General features: G+C 46.3%; 1 protein-coding gene across 1 annotated transcript in view; it reads right to left on the reverse strand.

The window, feature by feature from the left end:
• ADCY2 (adenylate cyclase 2) overlaps positions 1-22018 on the reverse strand; it is a 406092-nt gene that overhangs the window by 270505 nt on the left and 113569 nt on the right. Inside the window, exon 3 of the mRNA XM_044234016.1 lies at positions 17472-17633. Coding sequence (XP_044089951.1) covers positions 17472-17633 — 162 coding nt within the window. The remainder of the gene's footprint in view (positions 1-17471; positions 17634-22018) is intronic.

Raw genomic sequence — 22018 nt, forward strand, 5'->3', positions numbered from 1 at the left:
CTTAAGGGTCCCACGACTCACCCACTAGCTGCTCCAAGAAATCTTGACAGCATACTTCACTGGATGTGCAGTGTTTTTACCCATTTACATGCCTCAGGATGCTCTCTCCTAAGTTTAAAAGTTATGTGCGTGTTACTGAAAAGTAACAGCAACAACAAAAAATATGCTACAGAAAGAAAAACCCCAGAAAGCCACAGGCTCCCGAGTGGCTGCCATTTACTGGACACTTGATGTGGGCCAAGCGCTCAGCTAGGAATTACGGACGCCCGAGCCCTAATCCTCTGTCCACTTCCGCCACTGGCCCTCTTTTACAGAGAAGTCCACAGGCGGTGGGAGAAGTGAAATCACTCACTAACATTCCTACAACCGATTCATGCACAACGGGGATTTGAGCTCCAGTCTTTGTGACTCGAAAATTAAAGCTCTTTCCATGACGCATCACACTGACTTCGACAAGGGAAAGCACGCCTTTTAGTTCTGGGGGATTCGGCAGAAAATATTTCCCCAAAGTATTTAACTTCTGTCTTTGCTCCTGCAGCACCCCCACAGGCTTTCCGAGAGCCATGGCACGAGGTTCACCAGGGTAGACAGACCCGTACCTCACACACGCAGGGAGCTCCTGTGCGCCCGCCGTGGCCCGGGGAGCAAAGACAAGGCCGTTTCTACGAGGGGCGCCCAGGCAGTGCAGGAGCCGGGGAGAGCGGCGGGCTCCAGGGGAGAAGAGCACTGTGGCTCCACTCAGAGCTCTCATGTGGGCCCCTGGGGCAGTTCACGTGCCAGAGGGGGAGACACCTAAGCTGGCTCGCAAGCAGTGTCCAGGTGACAACGGTGGGAAGCTCCACAGGGAGGACACGACAGAGGCAAAGCAGAGTCAGGTGCCGGCTTGTGGTTCAGCATCTGCTGAGCTCAGAGTCCCTGGAGGGAAGGATGTGGATGAGGCGGCACATCATAGGGCCTGCCGTGCCGCCCCAAGACAGCTGGGTGACTCGTTCCACAGAGAATAAAGGATGATGAAGCCAGACCTGAGCTTCAGGATGGTCCCTGGGAGAGCTGAGCGTCCAGCCTCAAGCCAGGCCTGGCATCCCTGCAGCTCCCCAAGCAGCAAGGAATGCATCCATCTGACCCCAGGCAGGGGCAGCAGGGTGAAGGGCAGGAAGGAGACTAGGCCTTGAAGGAAGGACAATGAACAGAAGCTGGTCTCTAGCAGGACGAGAGGAGGGGGGACAAGATGGGTCCCAACCTACAGGCCGGGAAGCCAGCAGATGACGGAGCCATTCACAAGGTTGCGGAACAAGAAGGAGCTGAGTTTGAGGGATGCTACATTCGAACTGGCCAGGGGGCCGAAGTGGAGGCACCGAGTGAACTTCTGTTTCAGAGAAGTAATTCCAGGGATCTGGAGCCAGAGATCGTCAAAATGGACCTTATATCGTGCACAGGCCAAGAGGCCTGTGATAAAATGGAAATATCTTTGAGTCTGTGGATATTAGAAATATTAGATTTTAAAACATGCTAAGTAAGAAATGAGAAACTTAAGTGGTCCAAAAGGTAAGCTTGAAATAATCTATAAAGTTTGAGGCAAGAATGTACTCTACCCCCAAGATAGAAACCTAGCCTTGGGGCGCCTGGGTGGCTCAGTGGGTTAGGCCTCTGCCTTAGGCTCAGGTCATGATCCCAGAGTCCTGGGATCAAGCCCCACATCAGGCTCTTTGCTTGGCAGGGAGCCTGCTTCCTCCTCTCTCTCTGCCTGCCTCTCTACCTAGTTGTGATTTCTCTCTGTCAAATAAATAAAATGTTAAAAAAAAAAAAAAAAGAAACCTAGCCTTTTTATAGAAACCCACAAGATTCCTTAAATTCCATAAGAGACAGAGTTAAAAGAAGGAAATGAAGGAACCATGGACTTCTTATGCTTACTTTTATTTATTTATTTTGGAGAGAGAGAGAATAAAGAGTGCTCATGTGCAAGCCTGACCTGGGGGTGGTGTGCAGAGGGAGAAGCCGGCTCCCTGAGGGAGAGGGAGTTTGATGCGAGGCTTGATCCCAGGGCTCTGGGATCATGACCTGAGCCAAAGGCAGACGCTTAACCAGTGAGACACTCAGGTGCCCGATATGTTTGCTTTTAAAAGTTTTGTTTAGAAGTGACAGTTCTTGCTCTAAAATATTTAGATCAGCATGAAACCTTACTTCTAATAAAAACCTGACCGAATTCCTCAAAAGGCTCCCAGACTGTTAGATGGGTTGGTAAAGGCAAACTCCGGTTGAGGGAAGTATCCCGAAAGGCTCGACACACAGCAGGCTGTGCAACATAAAGAACTGAAAACGCCGGGCAATGACCAGCAAGGGGGCACTGCTGGGCTCCCACCTCCACGTCCCGGGCCCTAGGGCCGTCTGAGAAGGTTCTTCAAGGGAGGTAAGTCCAAGGGTAATCGACTGCACCAGTTACTGCTGAACCAACTCCGCAGGGCTTGTGGGGGCCGGCAGGAGGAGGCAGCACCCCCACTGCCCAGGGGAGGCTTCTGCTGGGACTCGTCCACATCCACCCATCATCTCCGTTCCACAACCACTAGGTGTGCCCGGAAGTGATGAGGCTGAGAGTGGAAATGTGTTTCGCTGCGTCGGGGACTTGCAGCTCCTGATGAGAACTGCCCGAATCTGGGTTCTCTTCGGCAGGGAAAGCCAGGAAGGCCTTCCAAAGGGGAGCCCAGCTCTGCTGCAGAGAGGCCGCTATGCACTCCATCAAGGACAGCCGTCTTCAACCTGTTCATCGTCTTAAGCCAGAGGTTCACGTCGAAGCATAACCCAGAGCAGCACTAGGTTCTTCGTGGACAAAACCTTCTGAGCCATGCGTGAGGCAGCTCATCTCTGTGTCTTCAGGACTTTTGAAAATGTCTTCATTTCTGTATGAATAGGAAAGGAATTTGGTGACCTCCTCTGCCTAAAGAGCCAAAATAAGATGATCGCTAGATGCAGAAACTGAGCTCACAGGGGCTGCGGGACTCTTCTGTGTATCATGTGATTAGCACCGGAGCCCGTGAATTTTGTCTCCTTTTTCTGTCCACCCCAAGTCATTCCACGTCCTTGGACTTCTCTTTCTGTATTCGGTTTCCAGTTCTTCAACCATCTTTGTATCTTTCTTCTGATTCTTCTAGAACACTGTAGGTGGGAAGGGCTCAGGAAGGAATTCGAACTCCATGTGAAGATCCGACCGATCTTGAGAACGAGAGTGCAGAGGGTGGAGGCTCTCGGGGCTGCGGTCACTCCCCCTGCTTCCCTGGCATGGATGCCACCACTGCACCGACGTCACATGTCCCATTCAGCATCGTGATTGCAGACGGTGCAACAAGGAGGAACTGCCTGTTATTCTCCTCATTTGGTGATATCAAAGGCACCGAGAGGCAGGCTGCGCCTCCACATGTGGGTATGTGTGTTCGCACCCATTCATTCCGTCCCTCTCGTGCTTTCTCACGCACGCATCCAGTTAACACCATGCACCCTTGGTGCCGGGACAGATAAACATACTGAAAAGCTTTAGTTCTTGCCATCAACATCAGAAGTTCATCTCAAAAACCCCAGCAACGTGCAACAGAAGGAGACGCAGACAAATCAGCCTACTGAAGCGCAGCATGATGGTTCCTGGGGGAGGGAGCGAGAGCAGAGCGTGGAGTGCCTAGGGGGCATGGGAATCAGGGAGGAGGCTCCCACAGCCACAGCCCCTGACTCCAGGCCAGGGATGCCCACTGGTCACACTGTGGCCCAGGACAGGGACCGCTTTGGCACATGGACTGTCCCTCTGTTCTGCATCGGTCTGCCTGCCTCCTGGCAGAGCAATTTAAAAAGAGAAACAGAACAGGAGTGCTCAGGGGCTAGAGCTTAAGACTTGCAGCTGAGTCCTTCACACTGTGCTGAGACTCAGACCTGCAAACCTAGTAAACCAGGCAAGGCAGCTGCTGGACTGCACGGTAGCCCCCCCCAAATCCATACGTGGAAATGACTATGTTTGGAGTAAAGGAAGGAATTCAGGTTAATGACATTATAAGGGTGGAACCCTGATCTGCTTCAATTTTAATGTCCTTATAAGAAGAGATGTGAGAGCACAAACACTTGTTCTCATCCTCTCTCCCTCTCCCGTTCTCCCTGCACCTTCCCTCCCTCCCATGCGAGAACACAGCAAAAAGGTAGCTCTTTCTAGAGCCCAAACATACTGACACCCTGATCTCAGACTTCCAACCTTCAGAACTGTGAGAAAATCAATATCTGCTGTTTAAACCACTCAGTCTGTGGTGTTTTGTTATAGCAGCCTAAGCTGACTGATACAACTTGAGGTTAGGAATCTTAGAAAAATATTCCATATGGTAATAAACTTTAGTTAGTCTCCATTCTTTTCTTCCCCTTCCCATCTTTGGTTACCATCCTGATCTAGTGTTTCAGGCTCAGACATGACACAGAAGGTGACATTTTAAAGAAACCAAAGAAAAGGTTAAAAACTGGGGCACCCACGTGGCTCAGTGGGTTAAAGCCTCTTCCTTGGGTCATGATCCCAGGGTCCTGGATCAAGCCCCACATTGGGCTCTCTGCTCAGCAGGGAGCCTGCTTCCTCCTCTCTCTCTCTCTCTCTGCCTGCCTCTCTGCCTACTTGTGATCTCTGTCAAATAAATAAATAAAATCTTAAAAAAAGTTAAAAACTAAATACTTCCATTTTGACCCACAAAGATAACATTTCATCTTTTCCTAGAAATTATTCATAACACCAAAGAGCATGGGAAATATACATGTAATTTATATTTTCAACAAAGTTAGAAGATCTATAGAACCTCCAAACTCCAAGCAGGTGTGAGGGCTATGTAAAAGCATACAGGGCTCAGCGGTAGGAAGCCAAGAAAAGACACCATAAGAGGGCCCTCAAGGAGGAGCATGCAGACGTCAGAAAGGAAGTAGAGAGGTACTTATCCAGGGAGAGGGACCCACCCTAATGTGTGAAGGCCAAGTCCCTGGTTTGCAATTGAAGGAACGTCAGTGGGAGCCTCCTGCATTCAGTATGTTCAGGAGGTTAGTCTCCAGAAGGGATGATCTCACTGGACACACTATGGGAAGCTCCCCTGCTTCGAGGTGTGGGGGTTCTGCCAGTTGGCATCTCCAGCGGCTACAGCAAGTGTGTTCTCTCGGGCGTCACACAGTGCAGCGACCTCTCGGGTGTCACATAGTGCAGCGACCCACCTCCACCTGGGTTCAGTGTGCTCTTGTGTTGGCCCTGAGAGCAATCAGCACTCATTTCTTTAAGATTTTATTTTTAAGTCATCTCTACACCCAATTTGGGGCTCAAACCTACAACCCCAAGATTGAGAGATGCATGCTCTACTGACTGAGCCAGCCAGGCACCCCAAGAACAATTAGCATTCACAGTAACAGTGTTCAGATTAAAAGGATTCTGGAAAATGGAGACTAAAGCCAGAAGTATCAATAAAACTTCAAATCACAGTAAACTTGCTAGACTTCAAAAAAAAAAGGGGGTCTAGTGGGCATCCAGGTAGAAACATTAATTCTGTTGTAAAGGAAAAGAAAACTTCAGGCTGGCCGTAGACTACCGAACGATGGCTTCAAGACAATCCACAAAGTAGAAATAACATAGAAAATTGTCTGATCTTAATGCAAAAACAAACTAACAAAACCCCAAACCAAACCAAACCTAAAATTACTAATAAGAAAAGAAAAATCCTCCATCCATCCCTAGGGATTCAGTTGGAGGGGGGGCACTAAAGTTTCTCTATGTTGAAAAATAGACTCAATCTGCAAAATATCTAGAAAATAATGATGATAGGTACATATAAAGATATAAGGCATAGAGCTAAAGCAGGTTTTAGAGGAATATTTATAGCTTGTCCATACTTATATAAAATATAAAGGAACAAGACAGGAGCACCTGGGGGGCTTAGTTGGTTAAGGGTCTGCCTTCGGCTCAGATAATGGTCTCAGAGTCTTGGAATGGAGCCCCGCATCAGGCTCTCTACTCAGCAGGGAGCCTGCCTCCTCCTCTGCCTGCCGCTCCCCCTACTAGAGCTCTCTTGCTCATTTGCTGTCTTTCTGATAAATAAAGTAAATAAAATTGAAAAAAAAAAGAAAAAAGAGAGAGAAAAAAATGGCTAACATAAGAAATTACAAGTTAAAAAAAAAACTGGAAGAAATCAACAAAGAAAAAACTGAACTAAAAAAACACCCCAAATTAATAAAAATAATAAATATATCCACACCACATTCTTTGTAGAAATAAAACAAAATGAACAAAATATTAGAGAGATGAATCCGGAATTAACAGAGAAAGGCAAAATCTCAACAATAAGAAAGTAACCAGGGAGAAGGAGAAGCAAACACAGATATAGAGGTAATTAAAACCATGACCAGAGATTACTCAACACTATGAAAATCACTGAAAGCTTGCGTGAAAGAGACTGTATTTATAAGAAAATATATTTGACAGAAACAAACTATAGAAAAGAAAGTAAATCTAAACAGAAGAATTTTCATAGGAAAGAAAAGGAACAGCATCTGATCTAATCTAGTGTTAGTTACAGGAACCTTTGAGATGATAGGCACGGATACATGAGTAGAGCACACAGAACCATCCCTAGCCCAAGGCAAGCACTGTCTATTTGCTCTTATTACAGTCAAAATAAATGTAAAATCTTTCATAAGTTATTGGCCAAAGGAAATAAGCATCGGATAGATAAAAAATATGACCTACTGAGTTAATCCAAAAAGTCAAGAATGTTCAATATTAAACAATGGGAGAAATCATACAATCCTGTCCAACAATGACAAAACTATCTTTTAATACATTCAAGATCCATTCCTTAAAGAAAAACAAAATAGAAAAGGAGAAAATAAGACCTCTCTAGTAGGAACAGATGGTTACTTCCTTCAAATTGTAAAACTTACTTAACCCAAATGCCAACATACTACTTAAAAGACAAAAACATCAATCCTACTAGATAAAAAGCAAACAAACAAAACACAGGTAACTGTGTCTCTTACCACCATTTTAATGTTCATTTTTTTCTGGAGGTACTAGACAAAGCAATTGGAAAATAAATTAAACCTCAAAAAATGGAAATTCACTTGAAAATGATGTGATTATATATCTGGAAAACATAAGAAGATCAAATGAAAAGTCACTATAGGTAATGAAAGAATTCACAAGTTGTTGGAAGAAGTGTATTCACTGAAAACCTTTTGAAACCTTTCCTTCTACTTTTTAAAAAAATGTGACCATATCACCTATTTTTAAATGGGACAATGGATGACAGCTTTGTTTAAACAAGGGTGGAATTCCCTGATATATCCTCACTCTAAATTCTCCTAGTTTTGCTTTGCTTTCATATATGTTACCAAGAATAGCTTCCAATGAGGTATCTTGCTATGCTGTGCACCACAGAGCTTAGTTGTATCTGAGGAGGCAAGAGAAGGGGAACCTCACGGCCACTGGCTTGGAGACTACCTACGTGGAAGGTCTGCACCAGTCTGTGCAGGAGTGGAGTGGAGCTGCAGTCTAGTTGTGGATGCTGGTATCTCTAGGGGGCTGAAGCCCCCAAATCTCCCCCACTGGGAACCTCAGAATATGACTTTTGAAATAAGGGTCTTAGCAGATGTAATCACTCTAAGAATGTTGTGTGAGCTCATCCTGGATTCAGTAGGGCTCTGAAGACAATGACCAGTGTCTCTGTAAAAGACATAAGGGGAGGAGATGCAGAGACAAAAAGGGAAGAAGGTCATTTGAAGACGGACACACAGAGTGAAATTTCGAAGCCCCACACCATGCCGAGAAAGGCTAGCAACAGCCAGAAGCTAGAGAAAGGCATGAACGCATTCTTCCTCAGAGCCTCTAGAGGGAACCAACTCTGCCAAAGCCTTGGTTTTGACTTCTGTGAGAGAATACATTTCATAGTTTAGAAAATGCTGTTGTTTTTAGCACCCAAGTTGGTGGTAATTTGTTACAGCTGCCCTGGGAAACCAATATAGTATCTCAGTTGGAGGGGGCACAAGGGAAACGAAGATGCAGAGCTGTATGAGTACACGTTCCTCTGACCACAGACACACGGGATGGCCAGATCCACCCTATACCACCCTATACCCTGAGGCTGGTCTGAGTGGAATCCCAAGGTTGCTTGGGGAACAATCCCCAAGGTTGCCTGGGGAACAAGTTCAGGCTTCTCCAGAGAAACGATGGCACAGACGTCCAAGATGTCCTGTTCAAAGTGACCCTATAAATGCCTCCTCTTGTAATTCTCCCTCTCACTCTTGACAAGGGATGAGCTCTGCTTCAGTGGTTTCCAAAACCAGGTATTCCATTAACCTACAGGAGCTGAGATCATCCAGCATTAGCAAAACTTCAAACTCCACTCGTTAGTGGAGGGGCTTCTAGTTCCTCTTGAACTAGAGCTGCTGGAGCAAGATGACACTCACTGCCTTGAGTCTGAGTGGGCACAGGATGGGATGGTCAACCAGGCCAGACCTGTGTTCTGATGGGTTTGCTCATGTACAATCCAACTCCTGCCTGACTCAACTCCACAGGCAATTTGGGACTTTGCTTATTGACACATTCCCCCAAATATTTTTATGTCCCATCAGTCTTAGTTTCTGTAAAAGTCATTTAAACTTAGCAAAATACATCACCGTGGCTGTTCTTGTCTACCATTTATTGACGGGTAAGTACCAGCCCTGCTTGATGATGGGCTCTCCAGACATGCCAGCTCACTAAATCAGCACCAAGGCCAGCAACTGTCCAGGAAAGTCTGTGTTATTGCTGCCATTTTACAATAGAGAAAACAGAAAACTGAAGAATCAGCCCAAGTTCATGCAGTGCTGCCGGCTGGTCTGGAGCACATTCTGAGACAGAGCTCAGTGTTTACTAGGGAGTGGCCTTTGGATCAATGGCTTCAGGGAAGGAAGAAATCTGGAAACCAAGCAGAGGCAGAAACTGAACTGTGATGCAGGCCTGACAACGTTAGAGAAACCCACAGCAACTCCAGAGTGGACGTGGCCACCAGCATTGCCCTGCAGTGGTCCAGACTGGATAGAGTCCATGTGCCCACCTGAAACAGTCATGCATGGAGGCCACCCTTGAAAAGACATAACCCTGAGCTGGCAGCTCTGTGCAGCTGAGACAGCCTTAAAGACTCTAAGAACTGAAAGTCAGGGTTGCCAACAATGCCCCCAGGAGGTGGACAGCAAGTCTTGAGGGGTCTCTGGTGAACCTCCATGTTCACCACACACAGCTATGAAGTGGGAGCAATAGAATTCTGAGTCCGTCTGAGGCCAAAGCTCTTGTTCTGTCCACCACCCTGCACATCTGCCACGTCAAAACACTCGTGAGCTGCTTGAGAAGAATCAAAAGAATAAAAAACGATGAACCCAGTGTCTGGTGAGCAAGATCCCACATCTCCGAGGAGAGTCAAAAATCGATGCACGTTATTCTCCCAGAGGGCATCTGTGACTACTGTCGTAAAAACAGACAGTATGTTTCCTCTCTCTGTTCCCAGCCTGCCCAGTCTGATGCACTCCACAAACAGACTCAAAAGGCTGTAGGTGTATCACCAAGCCATCGTTATTATTACTACCTGATCGTTCTGACCACTAGCCATGCACCTGGCCCAGGTAACTCCTTTTCATTTATTACTCATTTCATCACGTTTGCTGCCCCAACAAATAACTACAAACATCTCCAGCCCCGTCTCCCAGTGACTATGTGTACATACTCCACCAAATCACTGGGTTTCTGTCTCCTTTTTAAAGAGATCCCTTAGAACCATGATGAAATTCTTGCTCAAGTCAAGCTGTAGATATATTTTTCTCTCAAGTTCATGTAAGTCTGCAGATCCACCATTCATCCTGCAAATAAAAGGAGTCCTGTGTGACTTACCCTAAGGTGCTGATTTTTTTATTGTGTTCTAGGGGTTTTAAAGAGCAATTACCAATGGATTAATAAATAATTACAATCAGTATCTTTCACAAATTATCTTCAACAGTAAACATGTGGAATGCACAGAGCCTCCAATCTTTGTATACAGTGGAACATGGTTGCCTGGGTTGGAAAACACATGAGGAAAACCACCCACCAAGATAACAATCAATGAGTGTGCTACTCAATCAACCTGTATGCCGGTCTGTGATGTATCATATTTGATATGAATCTAGTGCTTTGAATGAACAGAGTGCACAGAGCTCCGATGACGGAACCCAGGAGAGGATACAGATAGCTAAAGTGGGGGGGAAACCAGCATTTGTTCCTTTTTCAAGAAATCCTTCTGTTTTTCTGCTCCTTTAATCAAATATCCAAGACAAAACTCATGGTATAATAGGGTTTCCCTTTATCTCTCTTCCTTCTAAACCCTCCTCAAAACAGCCTAATGTTGAAAAACAAACCTAGGTCTCATTCCACCATCACAGTAAAATGATTAATTTTAACAGGAAGTTCTCTGTTGAGCATTCTTGCAGTTTCATTCTAGAAAGTGCCAGAGTGTTTTTAAAGTGATAGGATGCCCTGCAGGAAAGTGTGAATTGTGTTGTTGTTGTTCACTCGTTCCACCAAACTCTCTCTGGTGGGATGATGGTGTGAAGCTCCTGCCACTTAAAGGAGAGGCAGGGATTTCTGTGGGGCTGGGGGAAGGACAAGGAAGGAATAAGGAGAGAAGAATGTGGGGTGCTTTACATTTGCTTCAGGATTCAGTCCTGTCAGACACTTTCCAATTTTTACCTCCTTTCCTTGCTTACCCTGACTCCTTCCAAATCACAGTGCCTTTAGGACCCATAAGTGATAGCTTGCTAAAACGAGATATGGATCTACCCAATTGATAGCTAGATGCACATGAAATGAAGAGTGATAAAGTCTCCTTTCTTCCCTTTTGTGGAAAATATTAACATCCTCCACTTCTCCAGAGACAGAACAGTAGCAAGGGAGATCTGAATTCTCCACCGTTAGTCTCCTCCAGAGCAGGAGCCTGGGCAGCTGGTAACCTGCTGTTTTCCTTTTGAGCTTCTCAGATTAGATCCTAAATGCAATTTAATTCCAGACTCTAATATACAGCTCCTGAATTATGCTGAAGAGGAATTGGTTACGTAACAAAGCGGCATGAATACTGATTACACTCTTGCCATAGATGACAGGTTTTGTTTTCCACTTTAGGTCCAAACTAAAATTGTTTTTCAAACTGTATCATAAATATACCAAAGTATCCACTGCATAAAAGAATCCTGTAACATTTATCAGAAATATGGGTAACCCCGCTAGAAAATCCATAAGCACTCCTTAGCTTATCTCCTTTAATGAATATGGATTCCCATATAACTGGCTTGTGTTCGTCAGTCCACATTCAAGGTCCTCCTTGTTTCATGGGAAAATAAGAGACATGACATGAAAAGCCAGAATGTGGTATAAGAACTAGGGAAATGAAAATATAAGGAAAGTAAGTGAGCTTCAAGTAGAAAACATAATCGTGAGATATAAGCAGGGCCATTTGCCAACTCCTTGAGGGCGGTTCAGCACCCTGCTGGGAGGGGGGCTGTCGGGCAAACAGCAAGCAGACAACAGGTGCATCTAGGATGCACAGCTTGCACGCTGGACCACGTCTCCTGAGCAAGGGACCACCTGCCCTCATCTGGGAGGAGAGGTTCCTGCTCAGCCTCCCAGTCGTGGGTCAGAACTGAGTGTCACCCTCACCCCGGGCTCAGGCAGGAGGCAACACCACAGCACAAGTGGGGAGGTTTCAGGCTCTTTCCCTGACCTCAGTGTCCCTCTGCCTCGACACAGCCATAAACAGACTCACATGCATGCTAGCCTACTGATGTGAGGAAACTTCTTATTTTCTAGTTAACCACGAATTGCGAAGGACTTTCGGTGCTCACACGAAATTCAGGATTGGTCAATAATGATACATTCTTCTCAGGCAGGTGACTGGGTGGCTCAGTCGGTTAAGCGCCCAACTCTAAATGTGCGCTCAGGTCACGATCTCAGGCTGTGAGATGGAGCCCTGTGTCGGGTTCCTCGCTCAGCAGCAAGTCTTCTTGAGATTCTCTCCCTCTCCCTCTGCCCCTCTCTTCTCTCTGGAGTAAATAAATCTTTAAAAAATAAAAATACATTCTTCTTACACAGAACACATAAAACTGCACTTCTTGAAGTTTCCTGATATTTAAGGATTATCCCAGATTCCAGAAAAACTGTCCTTTGGAACCCAGTTAAGAAAACAAAGATGAGGAGAAGGGAGTTGAGGGAGATTGGAAGGGGAGAGGAATCATGAGAGACTTTGGACTCTGAAAAACAACCTGAGGGTTTTGAAGGGGCGGGGGGGGTGGGAGGTTGGGGGAACCAGGTGGTGGGTATTACGGAGGGCACGGATTGCACGGAGCACTGGGTGTGGTGAAAAAATAATGAATACTGTTACGCTGAAAAGAAATTTAAAAAATAAAAAAATAAAACGAGGGAAAAAAGAGAGAAAACAACGATAAAGGAGTTATAAGAAACGCTGAGAGACTAGGACAAAGAGATCACAGAAAGCCGCTCAGAAGGATGTCTTCCTCTCCTACCAGGAACCGCTGCTCGAAACGTGCTCCTTCTCGTCCATTCCCTCGTCCCGTCCTCTCCTCCTGCCCTTCTTGTCCTTTTCCTTCTCTCCCGAATGGAACATTTTCATTTTATTTAGTTATTTATTTAATTTCTTTTTTAAAAAAGATTTTATTTATTTATTTGAGAGAGAACGAGAGTGAGGGAGAGCATGAGAAGGGAGAGGGTCAGAGGAAGAAGCAGACTCCCCACTCAGCAGGCAGCCCGAGGTGGGATTTGATCCCAGGACTCCAGGATTGCGACCTGAGCCGAAGGCAGTTGCTTAACCAACTGAGCCAGCCAGACGTCCAGATATTTAATTTCCGTGGGTCGGTGGGGGGGAGAGACTGCAAGTGTGTGAGCAGCGGGGGAGAGGCAGAGGGCGAGGGGCAGAGAGAAGCTTAAGCAGACTCTCCATGCTGCATGAAGCCTGAACAGGGCTTGATCTTACCACCCTGAGATCATGACCTGAACCGAAGAGTCAGACACCAACCGCCTGACCCACCCAGACACCCTTCCTTCTCTCATGAATAGCTCAGCCCTCAGCCGTCGGGCAGAGCGAGAGACATCTGCACCTACAGGGGACCAGGGAAGCTAAACTCATCCACGGTGATAAAGCGGGGCTGGGTCCCAGGAGTGTCTGCCATGGGGAGAACCTAGAGGACAGTGCCCCAGCTCGGGGAGGGGACCTCACACGGATGGAGTGTCCGAGTCCGAACCAGGGAAGGGGGGCATGTGTGAGGGGAAGGGAATTTGGGCTAAGTGAGAAGACACCTGTGTGGCGGTAGGGATGGGAACCGAGGAGACTGGTTACATACTGGGATTGACCCAGTAAGTTAATACATTAAGGATCATGGGAACTACGTTGTTTTAACTATTAGCCAAAGAGTCACAGTGGAAAAGGAGAAAACTGGCATGGAATCCACAGTGGGTTAGAAACAGCAGTGTGAGGTCATGGTGTTTAATATGGAAGGACAGATAAAAGTAGATGTAGGTGTAGACGCGTGCGCTCCTTGCTTGGAGTACTGACACCCCAGTGGGAATGGAAAGACCTGAAGCCCAGATCTTGCTCCGAAGGGCCATTCTTCACGAAAGAGACCCAGGGCTCCCTGGAGAGATGATGGACTTCAGGGCCAGGACAGGGAAAGCAGGAGATGAACCTGGAACATCTTGTTGTGTCAGAGAGCAAGGGAGTGTTCCAAGAGTGAGAGTGAGGGGGACACATCACAAAAGGTAGAGAGCCCAGCCTGAAGGAGTATCCACGGAACAAGTTGGAGCCCACACAGGCATCAAAAGAAACAGGGACGGCCACGGCTGATAAGCCACTGTGCGGAACAGGCAGATAGACGGTAGAGATACCAGCAAGTAAATAAAATGGGATATTGCCTGGTATCAAAGCACCTCTCCACAAACTATTTCCTAGTAACAAAGAGAAATCCCCAAGTGGGGAAGTCTGGCAGACAGCACGTCACACGGATAACCAGCATAAATAATGCGGCCCTGACAGGACACGACGGGAACAGCGTCACTTCCGCGACTCCTGCCGGAGAGGCACAATCCGAATCTATTTGTGAGGAAACGTCAGACTCAGATCAGAGGACATCTGACAAAATAAGGTCTGTAATCTTCAAGAGCGTTAAGACCTTGAAAGCCAAGGGAAGATTAAGGAGTCACTCCGGACTGAAGGAGACCCAAGAGGCTTGAGAACCCGCTGCAACACTGCAGGATTCTGATCCGGGTTCTTTTCCATAAAGGACGTTATTGGGGAACCTGGAGGAGTCTGAATGAGAGCAAAGTGATGTGGATTTCCCAGTTTTGTCAGCTGCATTACGGTTAAGTAGAACGGTGTGTAGGAAATGCAGCCTGGAGCATTTAAGGGTGAGGGGAAATCGGATTGGCAACCCATCTTTCAACAGATTAGGGAAAAAAAAATTATACTAGATTTGGAGCTTACTGGTAGGTCTGTGATTGTGTCAAAGTACAAGTTTAAAAAGCTGGTAGGGATTATACTCTATGTTTAAATGCATTCGAAATTACCATTCACGATTTTTAGTTTTTAACTAAATTTCCTCAGTTCAGTGATATAGCATAGCCTGAGGCTGAATTCCACTTCAAGTCAATGCTGGGAAAATAAGTTTTCTGAGAATAATGAACTCTGTTAATCAACATGGAAGGGAAGAGGGTGTTCTGTGATGTCAGCGTTTTGGTTAACAGAGAAACATTACAAGCTATGGATGGATTGCCAATGTTCAGGAAATAAAGGGAAACAAATATTCTTAATACGGATCCATGCTAAATAAAAGGCATTCCTTCATGGCTGGCTTGGAGGGCAGGTAATGCCGACCGTCACCCACAGGAAAACCTCTTCACAGGAAATCAGTCTTTCATTTGTTGTAACTTTGCTATAAACCATCATACTGCAGAAATATAACCACTTAGTCTACAGTATTCTAATTCAGGCACAAGGTTCATAGACAGAACTCAGTGGGGGTCTGGGTAGTTCGGTCTGTTAAGCATCTGATTCTTCATTTCAGCTCCGGTCATGATCTCAGGGCTGTGAGAGGAAGCCCTGTACTTAGCTCCGTCCTGGTATGAAGCCTGCTTAAGATTCTCTCTCTCCCTCTCCCTCTGCCCCTCCTCCCCTGCTCGGGCTCTCAATCCCCCTCTCTCTCTTTATAAAATAAAATAAAACAAAACAGAACTAAGGGAAGTGTTCTTCTCACATTACAAGCCAGTGCTACTTGTAGGCTGTATGTCCTACACCTGACCGCGGTATTAGAGAGCTTTTCCTCATGACTCTGACATTTACCAGTGGACCTTCCATTTTAAATCTATCATCATCTCCCGCCTTTCCTGTATCTCGGAATCACTGTGAAATTACTTCTGAAGCAAAGAAACACTGACATTCTGTTATTCTGCTCCTTTCATGTTGTTCTTCTATTAAATAATTTGGAATGAAAAACTTGTCTTCTTTCGGCCATTCCAGAATTATCCCATCTCTGGCTGGCCACTGATAAGAATTATTTTCCTTTGTGTGTTTTGAAAATTGAGTAATTAAATATTTAAGACTGCATTCTTTCCCAATTTTTTCTAACTAATGGAAGAAACTAAAAATGCCTTTAAAAAAAAAAAACCTCACGACAGTATGTAATGACCTAGAAAAAAACCAGGGTCTTTACAAAGCACTTATCCCCCCCCCCCACTTTTTTTAAACCCCATTTAATCCTCACAGGCATGTATCTTTAATCCTCATTTCCCAGAATTTTTTTTCTATTGCAACTGCCCCGCAGAGACTAGTTATTCATGAAGGGGCAGAAGAGACAAGTACAACAAGTTCAAGGGATGTCATCCAGGAGAGCCTAAAACCAGGAAGGTGTCTAAGCCCGGAGAATGTGCTCCAGCGCCCTGCGAGCAAGGGCCTTCCCTGTGATCTTCTCCAGCTGGTGGAGCAGCTCACTGGCTCCTGCCTCCTGCAAATACAGACTCACCCCCAGGCCCGTCACCAAGAGAGTGGCAAAGTGAATTTACTAGAGAACGGAGAAATGGCCCCGCCTTCAAGGATGAGCTTCAAGGGAAGCTCTACCATCCTGCAGGCGGCAGCAAAGCCGGCGCAGGGCTCCTGCAGGAAGGAACACGTTCCCCACCTGCCCCCAGGCACAGCTGCACTGTTTCTTCTCTTCAGAAACCACCACCCTCCGACTTCCATTTGATTTGTTCCTGACCAGTCTCCCGCTGAGTCCCCGAGGCTGCAGGCTGCTCTGCTCGGCCGCAGGGAAGGCCACTGGAAATGCACGCAAGGACGCGGCTGGCCTCCCCATCCGAGCCCGCCCGTGCCCCCCACGGTGCACCGCGTAGAAGTAGTGACCCGCACGGCACGGCATCGGGGCCAGGGCGCTCAGGATCCCGCGGAGCCAGCAAAGGGTGTCTCACAAACGCAGGGCTTCCTGAAAGCTGTCTTGGGAGATCCAGGAGAGGAATGTTGAGAAAAGGGATCCCTAGAAAGCTTTCCAACTCAGGGGGATTGCTAGACACCCAAGGATAAGCCTCCAGTTCCATTTCAGGATTCCAAATAAGTCATTCCCTCAACTGAACCACAAACTGCGTTCTCAGACCACACCCCAGGCTCACCTGACCCAGGTCTGAAATTCCCCTTCCAATGGCAGGGCTGTTCGTTCACCAATTCTGTCAGCGCCTGCAGCGTTTTTTACACAGCGGCGGAGTTTCTTAAATGTCTGACTCTAATCGAGCAAAATTAAATATACCTGTTCCAGGTGAAAAAAGGAACTCGGGAATAACCTCAAACCAGTGACCCCCGCATACAGATGAGGGTACGGGTGTACACAGCAGGAAATCAAATCGCTTTCTAAATGACTTAGAGTAATTAAGTACAATGGCTTCTTTGAAATGCCATTTACTAGGAAAGCTAAATTCGCTGTCTTGGCATTTTAAAGACCTTTATCATGCCCATGGACCTGCCAGAAAATTAGGAAACGGAGCAATCGTTTCTCCTCTGTAAAGCAGGGGTTTCGCATAGGAAGGTAGAGAGAAGTGGGGGAGACTTACAAATTTAATTGTGTAAGTTATTTTCACTCTAAAAATAAAAGTGCTAAAATAGTCAGAATAGCTTGTAAGCCTCACAATCACACCACCAGCTCAGCAATCAGCAAAATGGAAGCACCATTCCTCATTTTCACTGACGCTGATTCTAAGTGTCGCGGCCGCGGATGGAGGCGGTGTGGCCGGCTGCCCACTAGAAACATGAGAGTCCACATCAGAAAGCAGAGCGAGAGCCCCTGCCAGGGACGGACGGTCGCACCCTGAACTAGCACACAGCCCCCCGGCACGCAGGGTGGGGTGGTGAGGGCGGGCAGAGGTGAGGCGCACCTACCTGCCAGACCAGGTGCTCCTTGGCCCCCGGGGTCGCAGAGAGGCAGACGCTCAGCACGATGGTGTGGGAGGAAGAGGTGAGCACGCTAGCGATGATGGCATCTCGCATGTTGAAGGGGAGCATGGTGTACACCACGAAGATGATGAAGAGGAAGAATGACACCTGTGGGAAAAGAACAGCGAGAGTCACAGAGAGTCCCCATTCCCCAGGGCTTCCCTCTCCTTCCCATCAAAGGCTGCAGCAGACCCCGTGAACTGGACCCATCTAGAAAGCAGGATGACGATAAAACAAGACAACATGTGAAACCCAAGGGATTACAAGGAAGGACTAACACGGTGATGGAGAAAAATCGTTCTTTTTCACCATGTGGGGATTTCCAGGTTTGAGACCCAAACCACTGCAGACATTAGGTAACTGCACACTTTCGGGATCTGGATACAAGGAGGGTCCTAAATACCCCAGATTTAGGCTCCTCGCTGCAGCACACACGTCTGGATTCCTGAGTTCTGTCTCCAGCTGTTTCCAGAGACCCGTGGAAGATGGGCAGGGGCTGTCCAGGGGAGCTGGGGAAAGTAGAGACCCAGAGGGCATGTAACAAACAAAATGAAACAGCTTAGGGATGGTTCAGCTGTTAGGAAACTGAACAGTTTGACAGTTTCTCAAAAAGTGAAACACACAATTACTATATGACCCAGCAACTCCTTTCTCAAGTCTCTGCCCTAACGAACTGAAATCAGGTGCTCAAACAATGCATGCGCACACATGTTCCTAAGAGCAGTATTCACAGTAAGTAAAAGGTGTTAACAACACGAATGTCCACCAGTGGAGGAAGGGATAAGCAGCCTGGGGCACACGCAGGCAGGGGAGTACTCGTCAGCTGGAGAAAGGAAGTACGGATACATGTTTTCACCCAGAGGAACCTCAGAAACATTATGCTAAGTGAATGCAGCTAGGGCAGAAGGCCCCCTACCACAAGGTTGCATTTCTGTGAGCTAACGAGAATAAATAAATCTACAGAGACAGAAAGCAAAGTGGAGGTTGGCAGAGGCTGTAAAGGGGAACTGAGAAGTAACCACCGATAGGACCAGAGTTCCCTCTTGGGTGATGACAAGCTTTCTGGAGCTAGATGCAAGTGTTGGTAGCACACCACCATGAATGTACTAAATGCCACCCAGTTCTTCCTTTAAAATGGCTAATTTATGTTACCTGAATATCACTGCGATTAAAGAAAAAAATCAATATGAAAACCCAGAGAAAGTTTTGGAATGGAAAGTAAAATGGTTTAGTAGGTAATAAAACAGGTCATTTTCATCACAAAAGCAGCAGAGATGGAAGAACATGGAGAAGGATGAAAAGGTGATAAACCAAGTAGGAAAAGAGCCAAGGTCAGGGGAATAGAAGAGTAGCATTGGGAGAGCTCTGCCACACGGCTCTTCACTCAAGAAGAGAAGTGAAGGGAAAAGCTCATCGCATTAGAGTGATCTGTGCTTCCCAAGGAAGCCCAAATCCTAACACAGCTGGAAGGACTTGGAGACACCATGCCAGGTCTTCTGTGGTGAGCCAAGATATGTGTTCACAAGGAGGACATGGGCTCTGCTCCAGGTGGATCTGAAGAGTGTGAGGTCTGGAAAGACACCAGGCTCACTCTCATTCCCTCTCTTGCATAGACATGGGGGTCTGCACCATGTATTACAAGAAAAAGTTACAGTCATCATTTCACTGTGCAAGCTCTATGCATACAACCATCACAGACAAAAGAGCGTATGAAAGATCAGGGGGCATGACCTAAAAGGAAATTTGGATCTCCCAAACATGCTCCTTCCTTTACTCTAGGGGACTCCTCTGCTCATCAGAGGAGCATGTATGGAACTTCTTGGAGGAATCAGTGAGGTCCTGGAGGCAGAGGATGGAGGCAGGATCCTGGATCTCAGGCACTTGACAGCTCGGGGAAGGGACGGTCACGTGGCTCAGCCACTGCTTCACAGCTGATGTTGCCTGAGAGAAAGGGTACCCAGCCCCACTCTACCAAGACAATGGGGTGTGGTCTCCACATCCTCTTCTCTAAGATCCTGCAAGTTCAGGGGTCTCAGAATGACAGCCAAAGAGAATCCCGACAGGAGTGGGGAAATGCGTCTAGGAATCCTCTCTGGGGAGCCTAGGTTGGGCATGGACCAACCATTTCACGCCCATCTCCTCCCAATTCAGTCTAGTCGTGAGGGACCTCAGGTCAAAACACACGGGCAAAAGGATCACCATGGCCACACTATTTTTCTGGTAAATATGTATTTTTTAAAATTTTACCTCTTTAAAAAGATTATGAAGATGTTTTTTAGTCAAGTATTGTTGTTTAGCATTCTATTTCTATTCTATAGATAGGATGGGAAAAAATTATGTTAGACAGTTTTTGTGCCAAAACACCTAGATAGATGGAAAGAAACTGGGCAGCTCTTGGGAGGAAGTTTTCTGAGCCAGGTGCCAAGCTACATGGGCAGATGGGGGAGGTCCCCTCCCTCCATCTTCCCAAGAAGAGAATATACAGAATGAGTTCTTAGACCCCTAAATCAGATTTAAAAACTGGTAAGAACTAGGACATACATTTATGGGGGCCCTCTGTATACAGGTCCCTTCCCCGCTCTTGGATGCGTGATCTCATCTAGTCTCTACAAGAGCTCTAAGAGGGGGCTGTTCACTGCCTCCTGTTCTCTAAAAGTGGTATCACTGACCCAGAGAAATGGAGAACTTGGCCAATAGTTCCCAAGTAGTCAGTGTCAAAGCCCAAACAGGAACCCATGGGTTTAATTCTTCACATGTTCTCAGTAACGAGTTGGCAATATTTCTCTCCCTTGATGGAAATTTCACAAAGCTGAAGGCCTAACAGAAGACACAAGTGCCCACGAACCACTTCTACAAGACTGACATGGAAAGACAGCAAGCATCTTCCCTCCTGCCAAGACAACCACAGAAAGTGCCCCATGTCTTGGCTCCAATACTGGATTCTTTGAGCAAGTAGGACCAATTATTTTTAAAAGATTTTATTTATTTATTTGACAGAGAGAGAGAACACAAGTAGGCAGAGAGACAGGAAGAGAGAGGGGGAAAGCAGGCTCTCCACTGAGCAGAGAACCTGATGCGGGGCTTGACCCCAGGACCCTGAGATCATGACCAGAGCTGAAGCAGATGCTTAACCCACTGAGCCACCCAGGCGGCCCAGGACCAATTTTTAATCATCATTACAAAACTACTCACATTTCAAAGATAGGCCCATATTCCCTTTATTTCTGTACATTTAACTTTTGGTTTGTGTTTACAGTATGGGTTTTGGTAAAAAAAAATAACATACAATGAACATTTAGCAAAATTATCAGAGAAGACAGTTACATTAAATACTGGCCCATAAGGAGCTAAAACAGATGTTTCATTTCTTGAATGCTGAACAGGGGTACAGATTCTGGGAAGCAGGGTTTCTCCAGCTCAACCCTGTTGACAGTGGGGGCTAGACAGTTCATTGGAATGGACACTGCCCTGTGTAGTGTAGGAGGTGGGAAAACATCTCTGGCCTTTCCCCAGTAGACACCATTGGCATCCCCCTCTTCAAAGTTGTGCCAACTGCTGAAAATATCTCCAGACATTGTCACATGTTTCCCATGGGGTAAGATCACCTTGATTGACAGCCATGAAACTAGAGAAAAAGTTGCTTTTAGGAATGAGAAAAACAACCATTACATTGTCATGGTTTACTGAGAAAAATAAATTGACTCTGGAATCCCTAAGAGCCACCAAATATTTTCAATTAAGACACAATTTCTAGACACAACATTAATGCAAGATCCTATATCCTCCAAGAGGCATTAAAGGAATATTTTCCGGTATCAGAATTTACAATTACGACAAAGAGTCTCTCTTTTACAACTACACATTTTTCTTCCAATGCAAAACCTGTAGCAGTTCTTTGAAAATTATCATAACTTCTGAACAGCTTAATTTTGGACAGCTCTAAAGCTCTCACATTACTTCAATTAATATACACTTCCGCAGACATTTTGAGCTTTGAAAAGGAAGCACGTGGAGGGCTTATCTGCAGTAACCAAATGGAGAACAGACATTCTGTTTTCCAAATACAGTTGCTCCTGCTAAATGTTCATTTTTAGATGACAAAATGAATTTTTTAAAGGTCAATTAAGCAAGTTGTATTAAATCAAGTTTTGAATTTTAGTGGTAGTATTTCAGGAGCTGAGCTCGGGGCACTTGGGGAGCCCACAGGCTGGACAGGAAAGAAGAAAGGCAAGTGTGGTTTCAAGTCCCACAGGGGAATAGTCTTCACTTCTTATGATTCTCAGAGGGCTCTACTTATTTATTTTTTTTTTAGCCTTCTTTCCAAAGCAACCTCAAATAGGGCCATATGTAAAACCAAAATGGATTTGGCACATCTAAAGAATGTGTGGGTTAAAAGCTCCAAAAAGGCGAATGCAGGCACTTGGGTTTCCATGTTACCATGGGGACATTCCCATGACTGATTCCCCTTGAAGGTACCTCTGTCCAGAGGCTGA

The sequence above is a fragment of the Neovison vison genome, chromosome 1, assembly GCF_020171115.1.
Source record: "Neovison vison isolate M4711 chromosome 1, ASM_NN_V1, whole genome shotgun sequence".
Taxonomy (NCBI): Eukaryota; Metazoa; Chordata; class Mammalia; order Carnivora; family Mustelidae; genus Neogale; species Neogale vison.